The following is a 20,028-nucleotide window of genomic DNA, read 5'->3' as shown; positions in this document are numbered from 1 at the left end:
ACTATGGCTACAGAATATCAGCTGAACTAACTTAAGATCAGGTTTGTCTCTTGACTGTCAATCCTCCTCAGGTCCACCACAGGTATGGCTTTCATTTTCACAGTAGAAGACTGCCTAGTTTCCCCAAGAATGGAAACTATTTAGCACATGCATTTGTCTTCCACCACAGGATCTCTTTTTACCTCAAGGTTGAAGAGCATGTTGAAGTCTGGGATGCAGACGTGCTTGTCTTCCATCTTCCTGCGCATATTCTTGATGGCATGGATGGATGTCTCATAGTAGCGGTGGGGCTTCGGCTGGAGTGGAAAGTCTTTCACCCAGTTGCTGCAGATCTCATGCAGTTTGCTAAAAACTAAGCGGGCTAGCTTCACTGTCTCAATCTCTGGGGAAGGCAAAAACCACAAATGAACGGCTAAGAGTGTTATCAAGTGAGAATTTTTTTTCCTGCATACATTACAAAGATGAAACAAAACCATTTTAGCCAAGCAGTTGAAATGGATGTCAGCAGGGAAATTCTGGGCTCTGATGCATAAAAAGAGGAAGCCAAACTCACCATAATCAGCATTCATCAGTAAGCAGCTCATTGTTTGTTTGTCTTTTTAACTTAAACATTACCCCGTGCCTTTGGGGAACTCATTTGCAGCATCAGAAAAAATGGAAAGCAAGTACGTTTCCCTCAGCATTTGATCCCCTGTGTCGCTCTGCAGAGGGTGGTGCAGCTGTGCCACCGCGGCTCTGGCAGGGACTTCATCACGGCATATAGCATCACATACGAAAACCACAATCCATTACCATGACGTATTGGTTTTAGACCAAATGATCTATTCCAAACAACACCCCACTGCAGAACTGAGGCAATACAGTGGCAAATAACCTCCAGAAATTAATAGTGTTACTTTAAGATGTTTTGGTGGTGTACACACTCAGTAGTGTACACATTCGGGTACCTTCTTAGTTTCATAACATTATTTCCAGATTCCTGCCTGGATGGCGTGTCAAAGAAATCTGCGTGAGCAAATAAGAAAACCGTAAAGGTCTTAAATTTAAGAAAATGCTCAACTGTCACTCCTGAGAAATAGTAATTTTAAAATGTGAAAAAACTCAGGCACTTGACAATCGTTCTGAAGTTCGGGGGAGGAAAACAAGAAGTAAGAATCAGAACTGAACACATCAAAATCTCCTTCTTCATGATCATTCACCAAAGCCAGAGATCTTCAAAGCTGAACAGCAGCAATCCATGAGTGTCAATCATTCCTGGAGGAGGACCGGCCCAAACACAGGGAGCAGAGGGGAGTGTTACAGCATCTCTCAGTTCACAGAAATTCTGTGAAGAACCTAAAAGCAGCATTTACTAATTTCTGTACTAGGTCTAGGCAAGATGTGGGCTATAGTGATCAAGGGGGCCAACATCCTTAGGAGCAAGATATATTCCCAACTCTGCTGACTATGAGTTGGTTCAAGCTTGATGGATGCAAGAGCAGCCATTAAGCTGGAAATAAGCTATAAACATAATTAAAAGGAGCCCTAGCTTCTTGATCACACAGCTTTAAAAACAAGTGGTGGAAATCAAATGATTGGGTCATCCCACCACTGCCATAGCAATGGGTGCCAATTCCCCCACAACACTTACACTGCTCTCACTGGTGCCACCAGAAATCTCTTTGCTGGGTAATATATTTAAAGAGGGAACATGTTCAGCCTGACATGTCCAAATTATATTTTCCAGAAGTGAACCCCACAGACTTGCTCTTCCAGTTTTTTCCAGTGGACACGTATGAAAGGAAACGGTGTACATTTCAATGTCACGTGGCTGTTACACTTCAGAGCGTCACTCTGAAGGAGGTATGGAGTAAACCCATTGGCTGTGCTGAGACACTAAACACCCTTCCCCAGCAGGGAGTATGCGTAGTGTCAGCATCATCAATAATTGCTCTTGAGGTTAAAAGAGGAGAAAGGCCCACAACAGTCAAACCACCCCCTCACAGCTGTAAATTACTCATCAATTGTTAATGTTGCAGCACTGCGCCAGAGCTGACTCAGCTGTCATTGTGGTTGTGTCATGGAGAATTTAATTTCCCTCCTGCTGCTCCAAAATCCCCAGCGTTGGAAGTAGCACTTAATTGTACCGCAGCTGGTGGGAAATCCAGCTCAGGCATTATTGTTCCCAAAGACAACTGACTTCTTTTAGGGCAAAATCAGGGTAGAAAGAATACCAGTAATCAGATTCTGCTTTTTAGTACCTAAATTTTAAGACCTTTCTTGAAAATGTGGACAGTGTGACAACAGGGATCAGTACCCAGGTCTGTAGACATGTCATCAAGCCAACGACCAAGGTTTTCCTTAATCTAAGAGCTCCAGTTTCTGACTAGTCAATGACCTCTTTGTGACTTGGTTATAGTAATCCCATCTCCTAGTACCTGGAAAGACTGGGTAGTGGGACTTTGCAATTTGCTTTGTAAAGTCTGCTGGATATTTTAATTACCTCCACCAAGTAACGTGGTCCTACTATACAGCCTCCTTTAGTGGTTTGTTAAATGCTGAACCCCCACGTGAATATCTTCCTCCATGAAAAAGAAAACTAAATGTTCCTAACCTGACCTTTCAAAAAGGAAATCAAATGTCTTTCAGTTCTCATGGAAGCTCTCTCATTCCTCTCCAGTTTATCTGGAAGAGGAGAATCCGTCATGGCCTATGACTCTCGGATTCTATTCTTGATATCCAAAGACAAATGGTCGCCCTGAGTATATCAGGCCCGTATTCTTGCATTCCTACATTCGTAGGCTCAAAACAGTTTTTCTTCTTCTAAGATTAGCATTCTTCTTTCATGAAGCTTCTACCTTCCTTTCCACCAGCACATCAATAACTGCTTTTACCAGTCCTAAGCATGCAATATGATTTGTCATGTTGCACTACTCAGACTGAAATGTGTCACTAAGGAAATTGGGAATATTTTTTTTCTTCTAGAAAATTCAAACTAGCAAAGCAAATCAGGTAAATGTCTCCTTGTATTATACAGAGTAAAAATCTTTCTGGCTTCATAAGAAAATCTGACATAGAACTGGATATCAAAACCAGCCAGCTAAATTCAGATTGGTTTCGCGTTCTGCAGCAGTCCAAACATCGTTAGGATAAACAGTGAACTCTGAGCACAAAACTTCAAGATGTAGAAATCCCATTTTCAGCACCTGCTACAGTTCCCTTTGTTTTCTTTCAAAGCATGAAAGTCTCCCTATATGGTACCAGTTAGGGCATTCATCAGCCGCAGCTCTCTTCTAAATAACTAGCCCAGGTTTCTTAAAGGACTCCTACTAAGAGAGTTAGCTAGGCTGGAGTTACTGACCTTTTGCAATGAAATCTCCTTCAGTCCTGCATGAATCCCCCTAGTTTTGTTACGTTTCTGTTAGCCAAACCTTGCATCACTGAAGCTAATGCTCTGTTTCAAAAATTATCATTTATGGTATATTATTTGAAATTGCAGTATTCATATGAAACCATTGCTTTACTACGGTCCAGAAGATGTTCTCTCTCTTCCTCTCCCCCTTTATCTTCATATTTTAACACTTTACATTGCATTTGTAAAGGTATATTTTATTTTCAAGTACCTTCATTATGACAATTCACCTCAACACGCTGCATCTGGAGTCTCATATTTTTGGTGCCTGTTATGGCCCATACAGATATCAATCTATGTTTGCATCTGCGTATCACAGATTTAGATATATTTAAATGGCAATTTCCGTAGCTGTGAGGGTTTTGTAGGTTTTTTTCTTTTTCTTTTTTTTGTTGAACTCTTTAGATATTCTGTGTGGAGGCTTAGTCAACATTTCCTTGGAGACTGTCAAATATTTATGCAAGTCTCAGAGATCTCAATTTGAAATTAATGAAGGCTGCTCAGCCAGAACAATGACAAATCTATTCCACGTACCTGCTCAGCAGGAGGCGGCAGCAATACCTACAAAAAGGGAACCCATAGCATGTTTTTCTGTTTCTCAGGTTTCCAAAGGCCGTTAAGAAATACAGCAGGATCTTCCTTTTTGAAGAGCCAGATTTATATATCCTACTTATCCCCAGAATCATTTGCTTATTTTTTTATCAAAAAAGGAGAGAATGGACAAAGTGGTTTGGTGACTGTATTTTCAAGATCAAATGACAGAATTCCTCTCAATGCATGTGAGAAACATTGTTCTTCATTGTAATGAGCACCCCAGAAAGTTTTTCAAGGCTATTTAGGTCAGCAGAATCCCGAAAAGATTTAGGGTGCATAGCTTTGAGCTGGATGCTGCAAAAATCTTGTTAGCCAGCACAGATAAATGGAGAAAAGGAAGTTTTCCTTTTAAGCATGAAATATCTTTGTTAAACAAACAAACAAAATTAAAATCTATAGTAAAAACTATACTGACTGAAATAATTCAGAATTAAATTCTCTCTTCCCACATATATTTGACTTTGCTCTAAGGATGACGGAGGATAACTCGCACTTGCCAGCAAGCAGCAGGACCACATGGTCTAAAGTGCTTATAAAGAAATTCAGAGACACCAGATAGAGTCTTATGAAGGTGCCCTTAAAAGAAAGGAGTGATTTCCACCTGGTCTTAGGAGCAAAAATTTGATAAAGTACAAGTACAACCAGAGAAAGGCATTTAAAAATAAAGAAAGAATTCAATAGTAAGAGTTGAAACTTTAACTCTCAAAGACGAAAAAGCTTTGACTAAGAAATTAGCCACTAGCTCTATCAGGAGTGGTGGTGAATTCTCCATTAATCTTTTTACATCAATATGGGATATTCCTTTACAAGAAATCTAGTCCAACTTCGTTTAGCTAGCTGGTAGAAGGAACTAATTTGAGGAGAATCTAGTACCATTCAAGTGGTCAGACTTGGTGGACCACTGAAGTCAATGCTGACTTTAAAAATCTATGAATTATCTGCAAAGTGTTCCAGTATACAGTGTAAATGAAAGATCCACACCATGTAAAATTGTACATTATCGTGTGCAGATGTACTTACGTATGATCCCATCTGCGTTGTCCACATGCTTTGGTAAGTAGTGTGCCGAAAGATCACTCTGAAGGACTTCATCTGAAGTTGCTCTAGCTAAAGCAGCAGCCAAAAATGAAGGGCAATTACTGGAAAAGAAAAACAAACAAAACACAAAGAAACCCACAAAAAGATATTTTCATCTGATTTAGCAAGGTAACTTGCAGTCAGGGAAATACATAACAATACTTTGCTATAAACAAACAGGAATTTGAACCAAGATTTGTAAAACTTCCGATTCTTCTTTGCTAGACAGCACCACAACCCCGCAGCAAGACCTCAAATTCACCATATGGATTTTAGTAACCCTGTTTCACTCTTACGTTCCCTGTTTCTTAAGTTTTAATGTTCCATTTCGTAACCTCTATTTAAATGCATCTCAAATCTAGACTTGAACCCCCCTGCGGAGTCTGTCATGCAGCCCTTGCTTAGCGCACTTTTTCTACATGTGCACTATACACTTTTATCCTAAGCCCATTCCGTCCAGTTTCTCCAAAGAATTGGAGTCAGGATTCCAAAGGATAAGAGAAGTCCTCAGTTTTCAAAGTGTCCAAAACCTCACCAAGGGACACTGAAAGTTAAGGCAAACCCATAGGAGGTATGAAGTTGATGTGCATAAGGTTAAAAAGCTCCCTCGTGAACGATCTCTATCAAGAGTGAAGTGGCTTTAACTCACTGTAGCTTAATTAAGCCTGATATCTCCCAAGGTTAATTAATCTATAGCAAACCAAGGCCACTTTAATGTACATTCTCTCATTCAAGAGGAGTTTAATACCTCTTAATTTATGTATGACTTTGTATTTCCCATTGGTGTGCCTTAACTTCTCCAGGTGTCTCTTGCCGACACAGCCTGAAACTTCCAGTTTCCATAGTTATCATCAGGGGTAACAATGTCCTCCATAAGGCATGTCTACCACTGCAGGACCGCGCAGAGACACACGAGCTAATTTCAGTCTCAGAAACCGTCCATCAACAACAGAATTCTGCGTCAGCTAGCCCAGGGAACAGGCAGTGAGCACATACACTTCCTTAACCTATTTCCTCTGCTTAGGCCCAGTCAGTCTGTTCGCATGCTTTTAGCACGGTTGGAGAGGGGACGTTAGCCTAGAAGCATCAGTCCAACCAGATCCAGAGCAGAAAAACTTCTACACACGAAACCGGACTTGTCAGACTTTGTTCTGGAGCCTGAGAAGCACATGGCAACCGTTGCTTGCGTTCACATTTGGTTCACTGCCAACTGCCGTCCTAAACTGGCCCACATGCTGTAGCTTCAGCAGTGAAATCTGAATTCCCGGGGGGGGGGGGTGTGTGTGTCAGATTCGCCACACTTGGGGTTTTTTGAAAAGCCATTTTACCATAAAGTTTTCCAGGTTCTTGATAGCAAATGCTGCTACAAACAGTAGGATTATGTAACAGATTTAGAAAACGTACACAAAATAAGTCCTCTGACCCTCATTATTTACTATTCAACATGTCTATAAATTATTTAAATATAAAATTAGCAATAAATGGCTTTGTCCAAGTGATACATTGTCATGAGACAAGCTCTGACCCTTGAAGTTACGCAGAAAGCCACTCGCACCATGTTAACTACACCGTCAGTAAGAGTATTTCCTAGAATTAGCAGCCAAGTATTCTGCTCACGCAGCACCTCCAAGCCTCAGCAATGTGCGCGCTAATGAAGCACAACTGCTGAAGGAAATCAGCTGTCTTAAGGACTGGCTCTTCCCAGCACAACACAGGAACTCTGATCCTATTTACATACAGCAATGCCCGGTGGAAAGCGTAATCAGCAAGAGGAAAACACACCGGGACCTCCTTTGCTTCTGGTGCACGTAAGAAGCTGATTTTCTATCTCGTCTTGTCCACCTTTATTTAGCTCACAAAGAGCAGGTTTTTCATTTCTATTATTAGCTCCAATACCCCAGAGCGGTGATACCGGTTACTGTTCATGTTACATGCAATTTCCATGTTATAACAAAAGCGAGAGATTGCAATGCCTGGGATAGAAAAATCATGCCAGCAGTTAGAAACACTGTGAGGACAGCGTTCTGAAAAAAGGCAGGGAAAGATTAACGTTCAGCCTAAATAACGCACAGCAGAAGAATCCATGCTGAAAGCATTTACAAACACAAGCCAGACAGAGCTCGCTCCGGGCACGAACGTAACAGGCTGTGCTAGCACCTGCAGGAATCTGAGCTTGTTTCCCGGTCCAAGGCTTACCATCACCAGCTCAGTGCTGAAACTTTTTAGGAAAACCAAACTTGTTTTTCGTCACTTACAAACAACCCCTCAGGAACGTCCGCCGATGGGCAAAGAGGGAACCTGGTTAAGAACTGAGGCAACAACAGTTGCTAAAAATAGAGACTCAGGACCTGAACAGCAGAGAAAAAACACTCCCCAACACGAGGAACCTCCGCTCCGCCTGGGCTTGGAAGGTGGGAAGGCCACATCTATGAAGACCCAGAGTCATGAACATTCGTATCTGAAATTTTAGGTATTATTTTAACCATAGTGACAGATTACAAAACTGAAAGGTGCATTTACAGCGTATGTAGCTGGTCAGAGTATTTCCCCAATCAGCTCTAAATGCTATTTACATGTCCCTACAGCCAATGCTAACAGTTTCACACAGGAGCTCTTTATCTAGCCAAAGACTGCATTTCCATTACAATACTAAACCTACACAAAAAGCCGCTAAAGATGTTATTAGATAAATTAGAGGATTTTTAGTACATCCTTCCTGATTCTCTGGCAGTGGCAGCGTAGGTGTGTTTAGAACACCCACAGTTGCATTGCAGCAATCCTGGAATAACTCTACTAAGGTAATAAATCAAGCCTAAAAGTGGGCCGTTTCCATCAATTAAGTTTGAGAAAAACAGTCTGAAGTGGGCTTAACTCAGCCCACATATTATGTTACCAGCTTAACACACAACTCTGCTCCTTCCTGATAGCATTAAAGTGGTGAAGACTTTCCAAACATTTTCTCTGAGCTATTCCTCTGTGCTCTAAATCTAATATAAGGTCTCCTACTAAAAAAAGAGATGGCAAATTTAAAATTCTTATTGCATGAAAGTTCACCATTGGGGTTTGAGTGACTTATCAATTTTGATGGAAAAGGTAGAGAAAATAAATCAGCTGAAGGCTTTCCTCCTATGTCTAGCCACTCTTTGTCCTAATAATAACAGCTGCCTGCCAAAGAATTAATTGCCATTGACATTTGTTCATCACAAAGCTTCTTATGTAGCTGTTACAGGACTATGCTGTGTAAGCAGGGAAGCGACCAGAGGCAGACAGATGACTTCCTCTTCCTGATTAGCACAACTCGAAATTTTCTTCTCTTACTTGGCTCCTGAGAGGACTTTAGTTGAATTATTTCTCCCCTTCAAGGAATAGCAGACTGCACTGGAGGTTTTTTTACTTCTTTTAAAATAGATTAGATGTTGAAGCCAAACCACTATCAGGACACTTCATTATTGTTACACCAAGACAAATGAAGAACCAGGTCTAGGATCTTCGCTTTTATCACAAAAGTGAACATTCAGGTGAGCACCTAGAGCATCCCACAAAACAGCAATGACCCACACTCGAATGATCAGACTTTGCCACGCTGGTAGTCCTCACCTGTCCTCACATCTTTTACGCAAAACAAGAAGTACCAGACAGAATCCATGGGGACATGGGAGGTGCATTGCGTCCTGCTGCTGGCGTAACTAAGGATTACCTGTTGGCTGCTGAAAATAAATTCTTCTGCCACATTCTAGATGCTCAAATGTTATTAGTCATTAAGTTATGACAAATTGAAACTGGGAGGGCACGATCTTGTTTAGCAGAGCTGAGAGCTAGAATGCCTATGTCTATTCATAGCCATGCCACTAATTCAGCAGCTGACCTTGGACAAATCACTTCACCACTCAGACCTTCAATTCCTCATCTACAAACAAGGGATGATAAGATAATGTCATTTCCCGGGGGAGAGGAGGAGAAGGAGGAAGGCTGTAGAAGGCTTAATTCAGTGTTTGTAAAATACTCTGAGATTTCTAGATAAGAGCACAACCAAAGGGAAAAATATCAAAAAGATAGTGGGAGATATTGTCAATCTAGACAAGATTTATGGAGCTTTCATACTTTTTTCTCGTTCCATGTTCTCTGTTCTCATACGCTGCCAGAAGTGCAGCTCTAGACAGGCAGGTTTAGTCTGATGCAGGCAGCTAACTCACGGTCATAAACAACTGCACGACATAAACACATTTTTAGAAAAGTTGATGCATCTCAAAAGGGGAAAACCACAAAAGACAGAGATCAAGTTCGTAAAACTCAGTAATGCTGGTGTTCCTGGAGCATTAGCACTGCTGATGGGAAAATGACGCTACAGCCACTTTACTGCCCTTGACCAAAATACACAATCGAATGCCACCAGTGAAAATACTTAACGCTGCCATGGTCTGATGTAACTGATGAGGCATCACTAACCCAAACAAAGCAGGAAAAATGGACCGAAATGTACTGGTGTCTTTCAAAGGCCAAAACGGTCAGTAAATCACAAAACATACAGTGTTCCTCAAGAATCCCCTGACACTACAGAACAGCAATTGTTTTAGTTAGAATGAAATACGATTTAAATAGAAATGCTATTCAATCTGCTGAAAAACAAAACAAATCCACAGGCAAACGGCATGAAGCATCGTATATAGTTTCACACAGCAATCCAAGACCAAGAACATGACCTGAAAGGAACCAAGCTCAGCATATTCCCATAAGGCTTATAATTTACTGTGTTAGTAAAAGACTTTGTAGGGATGACAAGCTAACTGCACCCTTTCCAAAAGACATTACACTAGGGATGCAGTTTGGTAAATGCTCCTGTGTTAATGTGGCCTGTTGCAAGTTCTTGATAGAAAGCAAGTTTTGCAAGATTCAATTTAAGAAAAAACTCATTTGTCCCCAGCCTGTATTTACAAAACACTCCAAAGTCTCATGAGACTTCTTCCAGATGGAGCTTCTGATACAGCCTGGAAGCTCTTTGAAGAAGCCTTTAAAGTCTTTATTACTGAAAGTTCCCATGCTGTGAACTGCAGCAGTAATGAGCAGAGAAATTCTTTGGGAAGATCCTTTGGCTGTTTACCCAGCCCTCCCTTCAGCCGCCTCCTGTTTCAGTGGCCATCCAGAAAGACGAGGTACCAGCTGAGGGGCTTCTGTTTGTCTCCTAACTCCCGTAAGTCAGACAGGACTCAGAGAAGGGCTCAGGGGAATATTCTGTTAAGCAGTCCTTAGACCCCAAAATGATTACAGATGTATCTTCCAATTAAGGCCAAGCGAATGCTATTTCCAGCTCCTGTCTCTGCAGGTTCTCCTCTCCTTACTCACAAAGCATCATTCTCTCTTGCAAGCTCACCGCTCTGCTCTGACCTGTGCTGTTCTGCTGCTTTGCACAGCTGGTGAAAGTTTTGATGCTTATTTAAAGCCTGGTCACGGTGGACAAACGGAGTATGTTTTTTTTTCCTAACACATGGTGAAACCCCGCACTAGATTTTAGCTGCTGCAGTGAGTTACTAAAAAAAACCCAGCACGTACACACAAAAAAAGAAACAAACAAAAACCGATGCACCTTTTAAAAGATTGCATAACCAAAGCTCCTTGAGAAGTCATTTGAGCTGGCAGTGTGGAGACAGTAAAGATGCTTGATAAATCTGTTTGAAGGAGCTGAAAATGTGCTACACAAGGAAGCTGCTATCTATAGGCTTCACAGAGACAGCTGCCTGGTCACATTCAAAATTATTCTGTCCTTGTGGTGACAGTTGTAAGCAACAGAAATATAATACACAACCATTACAAAAATACACTCTTTCTGATGTGTTTACCATACCCTTATTCTATACGGACACTGCGGTGGTACCTCTTTTTTACCAAATATTTAACCTTTTGCATTGTGCTCGTTGCCATATTCTAGAGAGTATGATCAAGTTTATATAGATATTTTCCTGCAGTTAAGTCTATCTTAACTGGACATTAAAAAAAAAAAACCCAAACCACAGAGGTGCACTGCTCATCAGATAACATCTTCAACAGCTGAATTAAGATGCTTCAACATACCGATCAGACTTTCAGTATTTATCACTGTATTATATTCTGTAATAGCTGTATCTTACTTGTCAAAGCATTTACGGAGGCTACGGTCTCAGAAATGTCCTAAAGACTCCACATATAAATATAGTGAATGAGAATAAAATTACTTTTGTAGGAACAATAATTTCCCTTTGCAAGTTCTTATTAGGCTCAAAGATTCTGCTGATGGTGAATAATACAAGTTCTCAACTTAGTTGCAATCACTGAAAGTCTATCTCCTAAAATAGAATAAAACCTTATATGAAGCTCGTATTTGACAGCTATGACTAAGATAGGTAAAAATACTTTATAGTCTCAATTTTAAAATAATCACCTTAAAAAAATCACCAAAAGTACAACAATTAAAAAATGCCTTTAACAGAAATAACCTGTTAACTATCACTTGTTAACCACTACAAGTCAAAGACATTGGTTTTGACTTGTTCACAAATTAAGATCTAATCTGAGATAAAAAATATTCAAATTCTTTCCTCATTTTTTAATGAGAGAGTAAGAGTCAACAAAATGCTCTCTCCAGTAAAGCATATGTGAAATAGGTATGAATGGAAACCTCTAGGAAATCATGTTTGGTGATGAGATGGGAAACATTTGCAAAACCACAGAACTCAATTAGAGTGCGTCGGCACTGATCCCACAAAAGGGCTCAGGCGCCACACTCATCTGTCAGGGGTTTTTGATAGGATATTGTACATAGGGAAGTAAAGAAAGTGCTCTGCTGGATGGCACAAACTAATTAAAAAAAATCAGGGCAGAGAACAAAATTAAAATACTGGCATGATGCTAAAAAAATAAATGAAGAAAAAAAATTGCTCATGAAAGCGTGATTGCAAGAGCATGGTTAATACATTCTTTTTTCCGACTACTTGGGAGACCTGGCTGCAAAGGGATATCCTACCTCGTTTCTCCAGTCGGAGCACTGCAGGTGAGCGCAGCTCAAATTCTCAGCCTCTGAGGTCCAGAGGCAGCTGGCACTAGATTTGTCAGTGGGTCCCAAATCTAAGATCAGGCCCCTCTCCAGCTATGCTCACTCACACACTCAACCTCTCTCGCACCAACGTGTTTCAGAACACATCTAACACGGACTTTCTAGCACGCTACTGTGAACATCTTTCTCATTAGAAGCTAAATAAAGGCCAAGTAAGAGACACGATGCCACCAGCAGCAGGAAGAGCAAGCCCAGGCGCCCTGCAGATGTGCACGCTCTGCCCCTTGACGCCCCTCTCCAGCAGGGCGGGTTTTCCCCGGAGTCCCCCACGTCACCATCTGTTTTACAGGACAAACTGCACACGCCGGGAACTGGGCACGGGCTGGCCCTCTGACGCTGCCAGAGGGATCCATCAGGGCTCAGCCCTCCCTACCCTTACCTTGGATGGGCCATTCTCACCCACCCTGCTGCCAGTTTTCAGAACATTGACAGGTATTCAGTTATCTTTCAGACTTCAACCCGTCTTTTGAATTTGATTGAAATTGGCCTGCAAGGTTAAGATTATCAGTGGGAGGAACCCAACGGGCAGACAGACTGAGCAAGCACAAAAACCTTGTTCCCTTATAAACCAGACTTTTGAAATGAACTTCTTGGAATGATGCTACTATAATTTCATCTGACAATACAGGTCTTTAAGGGAAACCCTTGACTTTTAACATACTATCTTCAACACATGAATTAGACTGAGACCTCAATCCATTTTCTGCTGCGTAGCAAGTCACTACCTCCTTTCTCCGGAGGGGTAAGTGCACATGACAGTACATAAAGCTAACGAAATGTAAGCAAGACAAAATAAAAGGCTCACCTTTGTCTCTTTGATGAGGTACGTTATGAAGGCTAGTGTATATTTAAAAAAATAAATGGTTGCTGACCACAAACCACTCATAAGCATTTGTGATTTAATGACTGTCACTAAAATGCGATTGACACTGAAGGATTGACCTTTGAAGAATCCAAACTACATAAAACATCTTCTACAGAGCTATTCTGCTGAATAGATTGTCTGAAACCTAATTCTATGACTTCTCTAACTCATTCTCACGCTATGGCAGTTCTGAGGTTACCTGTATTTCAGTCTCCGTAGAGCTGACGCTACCCTCATTAAAGGCTGCTTTTAAAATGACAGGAGTCATCTACTATAACATGAACAACCCTTAAAAACCCAAGATGAATACTCCAGGAGCTGAAAGCCAAATTACTGCAAGAAATCGAATTCCCAGAAGTGACCGTATGATAGTTTTCTTCATTACGTCAAAGAATTGAAGATATAAAGGTTGCTGTTGAAAATCATATTCCAGGCCTAGAGTCCTTCACAGCCATGTTATATCCATCTGTTATTAAAAAAAAAAGGTAAACCTAGACTTTGAAGGAATGCAAAGAGAAATCACTTTATTACAGAAATGGACCAGAATCCATGAACCTCAGTTACAATACTGAGATGTCGAGGATGTATCTATATAGCAGTCTCCCCATACCTAAATCAGAACCTTTTCTATCTGAGCAGCAAGATTTGGAGGGATTGGATAGTCTTTTATAAAATTTTAATTACTGCTATAAAATGCATTTTACAAAATTATAAAAATTTAATTAAAGTTTAAAAAATACCAGCAAGCCATGTATTTGATGGACATTTATTATAATGCATAGATCTTTAGGATTCAGCTATGTAAATGCAAACACAGAGTAAAAAAAAAAAACCACAAACAAAAAAACCCCAAAAAACGCTGTATTTACCCTATCATTAATCAATCAAAATAAAGATAATTTATTGGAATTACCCATACATGTGACTTTCAGGAATTCATACTGAAATAAAAGACCCTTCTGGGTTTTGTTGTTATTTTTTTACAGGGATTAGCTTGCATATTTACACCGTGCATTCTCTGTTCCAACAGCAATGCTTAGCATTTGAGTGACATGCATACCTTGTAACCAGAGTCTTCTGACTGCCATTCCAAAAACCAGTCACTGCCTACTTAGCATCTCTGTGTCTGGAATGGTAACGAAGCCTACATCTATGCAAGATGCATGCTTACCTGAAGAAGTACATTTCTTAACTGGAAAACCAATGTCAACAACAGTTATCTCACAGTGAGATTCTCTGCTAGACTGAGGCCTGTTTAAAAGCTCTACAGGACATTAAAAATGTCATTGATTTTTCTCTCTTTGGCTCTCAGTCAATTTGAAAGTCAGCATAATTCAATATCTTTCTACTAGTTCCATTAGCAAAGAAAGGAATCCATGCTTCAATCTATGCTGCCTTATTGGAAAAAGTAATTTAATTTTACATCTGAAAGTGTGCCAACATCAGCATAAAACCGTACACAGTATACATAAAATTTAATTTGTAAATTCTGTATTTTGTCAAGCCAGAATGAGACGCTGTCTAAAATCAATGAGAGTGTCCAAGCTTGCTCTGAAGATACTTACATATATTCTTTTTATTTCAGGTATTTTCTGTTCTAGTTGGAGTTTTGATGATTTCTCTCCTTACTATAAAAGATCAATGACACGCTATCTAGAAAAGTTCATGATGCAGAAAACTTTGTTACAGCAGGCACGCTTTGCCCCTAGAAGTTCAGGCTTATCATTTACTTACCACTGATTCATCTCCTATTTTTTCTCTCTGTTAAAAATAAACTTTCATTGATACTTCCCTTAACCTGAAGATATATACCATACAAATTTGATGTGTCCAGAAATAAAAGTTAAATAAGAATCACCCAATGCAGAGCATCTATTTTATTTCAGATCAGATTAACATGCCAGAGTCCTCTGATTACTAGTCAAAAAGAAAAATGTATTGTGCTGTTACAGTTAATGACTTACTTTCAAACAAATGAAACAAAATGCTGCACAGCAGCACACACCGCTCTCTTCATTTATCTCTCTACTGCAGATCATCATTAAGGCAAACAAATGTAAAATTGCTTTAAAGAAGGGTGAAGACAATGAATCTCCCTTCAAATGAACAACTTTCAGTAACACCACACAGAGCTAGTCCCCAAATAATTGTGCTTGTATTGTAATATTTTTCTTCATGTAAATGAGAAAAAATAAAAGCTGCAGGCCAGGATTTTCAAATGACATTTGATCACTTAACTTCTTTCAACCCATTGAACAAATATCAAATATAAGGCAAAACACACCCCAGAAGATTTATGACCACTGAGTCAGCAGAGAATGTTCTCTCGCTCCCTTCTCACTCTTGTGAAACGCAGTTCATCATACAAATGGCTTGGGTGTTTATGCCAGATGTAAGATTAGATAATTAGTCATCTGAGTCCTGGGTGTCAACTCTTTTGTGATACAAAATTTATTCCAAATGCACCATTTATAATCAGTTGACTTGCAAAAGCATTCTGGTGTTATACAGTAATACATCTTATGATGTACAGCCAAATATCTGCCGCTCCATAGCAACATACTCTGTTTCTGCTGTAGCAATACCCTGCCTGATCTTAGCCCTTCCAATGACTTAATTTTTTTGTCTGCAAAATAGGGATAACGATATTGACCTTTGGAAAGCAATTTCAACTCTAATGATGAACAGCACCATGAAGGGCTGGGTATTATTAATTAACCCTAAACTGGGAATGGAACAAGAGAACTGCAATTCACTTGCACTGATCACCAGAAAATGCTGCTGCTCTTTTACCTGCTTTCTCTTGAGCACGACATGCAAGATAATCAAATTAAAAGCAAACATGGAAAGACTATCCAGTACCTTTAAAAATAATTTTACCAGTAAACATATAACTACAAGTAGATTCAAACATTATACAGTGGGGCGAATTAAAGATTTTATTGGAACCTCAATTTCAAAATTACCGACATCGATGCACACGGAACAAGACACCAGAGGGGTAAATGGGGCTCTAAGATCAGGGGGTGTGCTCTTTTAAAGGAATAAACCTTTACTTACTCCAGAAAGATCACATCCTAATTCCCACTGTCACTTGTCCTTTGCAGAATTGCAAAGAATATTGGCAGGCTTAGGGTTTTAGGTTTTTTCTTTAAAGGATAATGAAAATGTTTTAGCTATTCCACTTCACATTAAAGTCCCTAATGCATTCTGTTCTACTGAGCCACATAGTTATTTCAGTCATTCTTAATAAATAACAGTTGCCAGTAGTATTTAAGCCAACAGATCTGAATTATTTATAGTGTCAAGGAACAGAATGGCAGATAAAATGCATTAGGGCTTTCAGTTGTTCTTGTCTGAACGGCACAATGGCAGCCTTTAGACATTTTTCCACAGGCTGTAAAATATTCCGTTTCCAATCCTGGTTTAAAAGATTTCCTAAAGAGACAACAGCCAAACCTACCGCTATCCATCTTCAATAATCACATTCATGAAGAGCAGGTAAGAGAGAGTCTTCCAAATACAGTACATTATTTAAAAAAAAAAAAAAAGCACAGACTTTGATTTGATTGTACAGGTCACATTCAAACTGTTATTTAGTATTATTAACCAGAACTTATTTATTTAGATGTTATTTAGCATGGCTCTATACCTTCCAGTTAATGACCTAAAAGCACCTCACAGTGTTGAACTCAGTGTTTCTCTTCTCCTTTGCCTATAATCCTTCCTCCCTTCAGCTGGAAAAAAGCACAGATATTATCTTAATTTTACAACAGCAAATCCAACTTCACATTCAAGGGTGGAACATGGAAATCCGAAGTCCTGTCTCTCCTCTATGCCTCTTTTTTAAGAGGCCACATCATGAAACATCGAAGACACAAAAAACAACAGGGACAGAAATTATCTTGACAATACTTGACAAATTTTTTTAAACACAGTAGTTGAGTTTATGCTCTTTGTGGCATTTAAAAGATGCATTCAAATATCTGTCTTGATTGACTGATGGGATAACATGCCTCTGCTGAGCTATGGCTGGGTAGAAATTTGGGGGAACGTCTTGCTTTCCCACCTTGTACTGACATCACAGGGGCCTGCACCAGTGTGAAATTCACTGTACACAATTGATTCACAAGGAGAACCGTGCCCATAAATGACAAGGAGGTTTACACTTAAATGCTGCAGAGAAAAGAACTGGGGGAGTAGTTGTAGCAACATAAGCTTAAACCAGTTTTCCTTTTATAATTCACCTTCCGCTTTCTATATGGATCTATTTACAGCAGGAAATGCTGCAAATTGTAGCATCTCTAAGGAGTAAAAAGAAGAAAAAAAATGAAAACCTGGAGAGGTAAAAAACCCAAACAAACCTCCTCCTACCAAATACTAAAGAAAGGGGGGGGCGGATATCACTTTCAGGCCATGTCAGGTTATTAAGGCATCTGAAACTGGCTCCATCACGTGTTAGATTGTAGGAACGAGCCATAGTATCCAAACCGTCAAGCAGGCTCAAGTGACATGGGTCTCTGTGCTTCCCCACTCCCCCTTCCCTGGCTTAGCTTCAGCTTAGCTTCACCGCCCCTCCCAGTTCAGAGGCTTATTTAAAATCTGCACTCTGATTTTACTGAGACAGTTGTATTGAAGATGCCATATGTCATAGGAGTGACCATGCTCAAAAGATGAAGAATATGGCTTTTGGTTTGGGTAAAGCAGGTCCTGAGCCTGCGTAACATGCAGCTTGCCTGCAGTATGCATCTATATATAGCTCTTCTTGCGCACAAAGGCTATATGAATTGATTCTGAACAAGCTGAGGATTTCAAACAAGTCTGCAGTGCTGTAGCCTCTCTCCCATCCTGAAAGGTACAGTGACTTATTTAAAACTTGGAAAACATGTCCTAAAATTATTTCCAGCATCATTTAAAAACAAATCTGTGTACATATTCTAATTGCTGTTATAAGGTCAACTGAAAATAAGAGCTGTTACCTTTTATAACTATGACTTTACAAAGTAAATCTTGCAAGATTAAAGACATTGTTTCTCTACCATGGACTTCTCAATACAACACAAATTCTACCTGTCTGTTCACCAAAAATCGGGGCTTTGTTTATGCAAAAGAATCAGCCTTTTCTTACAATCTTATTTGTTCCATTTTCTTTTGTATGAGCCATGTTGGATTAACACAATCAATTCACCCACCTCAGAGGCAATAAGGCTGCCCCCAATCTAATGCAGCTCACGTAAGAATAACCCAACACCTCTTCTTTCTCTCTACCCCCCTCAAGGAAGATTGTAATCTTTTCCTCTAAGTTTATTAAACCTGTGATCTCTTCAGAAGACAGATGAGCTCTAAATATAAAACAGAATCTCTTACATAATACCTCAAGGAAGGAGGCAGCGCACAATAGCCTGTAGACAACACGAGCCTGAGTAAAATAAAAGTGGAAAGGGGATGAAAATCTGTGTTACTGTCTTGCCTTTGCCCAGTGCCTGGACTTAGGTCCATCCTTTGTGTAGTTAAACATATAGTAGAACACGGAATCATGTAACACACGTCTAAAACTTAGTTTTTTATCTCTATGGAAGATAAACAACTGCAAACAAGCAACATTATCTGGAAGTTAATTCAGGATCCGGCAAAAACTTACTCAGATCAGAAGACATCTTCCTCAAACACAAGAGAACTTCTTTGAAGCTCCATGAACCAGGATTGTAAATAATACACTAGTGAGGACTGACTCACCCACGGTGATGAGTAGGCTCAAAGTGTCTTCAAATGGAGCAGTGTCACAGTTATAATCAGCAGTTAAGAGAGTTACTTAGGAGTCACACTATCAATTACAATGGTAATACATATTCAGGGAGTAAGTGATATGCAGACAGAGAGAATATGAAATCAAAACATTAATAAAAAATAAGGAACCTTTGGAGACAAATTATTATCTTCTATATCTACAGTGCTTTATACATTCCCAAATGATTTAGAATCTAAAAATAAATGATTACTTCAACCAGCACTGACATACAGGCTACCTTGGATGAAAAACAGCAAATTGCTAACCATGTAGAGAAACATTACACAACTGTTTTGAACAAACAGCAAAAAATGGACCATGCTAGAAAAAAACGGGGGGAATCTAGACAGGAAATGAAGTTATCCAAGCTAAAATTTAACCAGAATAATGCGAATATCATCTTGATTTTCTACAGCTATGATGGGATTTTCAATAAAAATGAGAATGGTTAGAATTATCTGTCTACCTTGATATCTCATCCCCCAGTCTACATCATCCTTCTCTCACCATTCTTTAGCATCATGCTGAGACACTGACTTGACACCTCAACATCTGTAGCTGAAATACATATACATATATACACACAAGTGTGTGTGTGTATGTTTAAATATGAACAATCATCACAGACTCCTTGGGAAAAGGAAGAGGGAAGATTACTAAAACAGGTAGAAGATCGAAGGTCACACAAAAGCATGTAGTTAACCCAGAAAAGGCATCATTAAAACACTGCCAAGTAGTATTTTGAAAATAAAAAATGCAATCAATTCTGCCCCCAAAACACACAGCCAGTACCAACTCTACCGATAATAACTGGCCTTGAAAAACTAAAAAAACAGAGAGGCCTCTGAAAAGCACAGTTCTGGACTAAGGATAGCAGTAAACTAGAATAGTAATTATGTAGTCACAAAAGAACAAATTCAGGAGGAGGCAATCACATAAAGATTAAATACAAGTATGTTTTCTTAGTTGGAACAGAGAATTCTGTGGAAGAGTTTAGACAGACCATGAGAAGAGCCATAAGAGTGCAAGAATTTAACTGTCAACAAAGCACCAAATGTAAAAAAAAAATAAAAATAAAAAATCTGTATTCTAAATCCACACTGAAAAATAGCAATAAATTATTTTTGTTGGATTTAGCTGTAAAAGACTGCTAATAGCATGCATCTGGATCTATCAGAAATACAGTCAGGCAGCACAAAGATTGCCTCAAGGGCAGATAGTTTTCAAAT

General features: G+C 39.6%; 1 protein-coding gene across 2 annotated transcripts in view; it reads right to left on the bottom strand.

Annotated features, from left to right (window-relative positions):
• PPM1E (protein phosphatase, Mg2+/Mn2+ dependent 1E) overlaps positions 1-20,028 on the bottom strand; it is a 71,932-nt gene that overhangs the window by 7,150 nt on the left and 44,754 nt on the right. The window contains exons 2-3 of one of the 2 annotated variants that reach the window (XM_076354796.1): positions 5,006-5,124; positions 183-382 (exon numbers count right to left, since the gene is read on the bottom strand). In XM_076354796.1, the coding sequence (XP_076210911.1) occupies positions 183-382; positions 5,006-5,124 (319 nt within the window). The remainder of the gene's footprint in view (positions 1-182; positions 383-5,005; positions 5,125-20,028) is intronic. The other variant, XM_076354797.1, reaches the window with a different exon arrangement.

The sequence above is a fragment of the Aptenodytes patagonicus genome, chromosome 17 (assembly GCF_965638725.1).
Source record: "Aptenodytes patagonicus chromosome 17, bAptPat1.pri.cur, whole genome shotgun sequence".
NCBI lineage: Eukaryota > Metazoa > Chordata > Aves > Sphenisciformes > Spheniscidae > Aptenodytes > Aptenodytes patagonicus.
The sequence above is the reverse complement of the archived record's forward strand: the minus strand, read 5'-3'. Positions and strand labels throughout refer to the sequence as shown.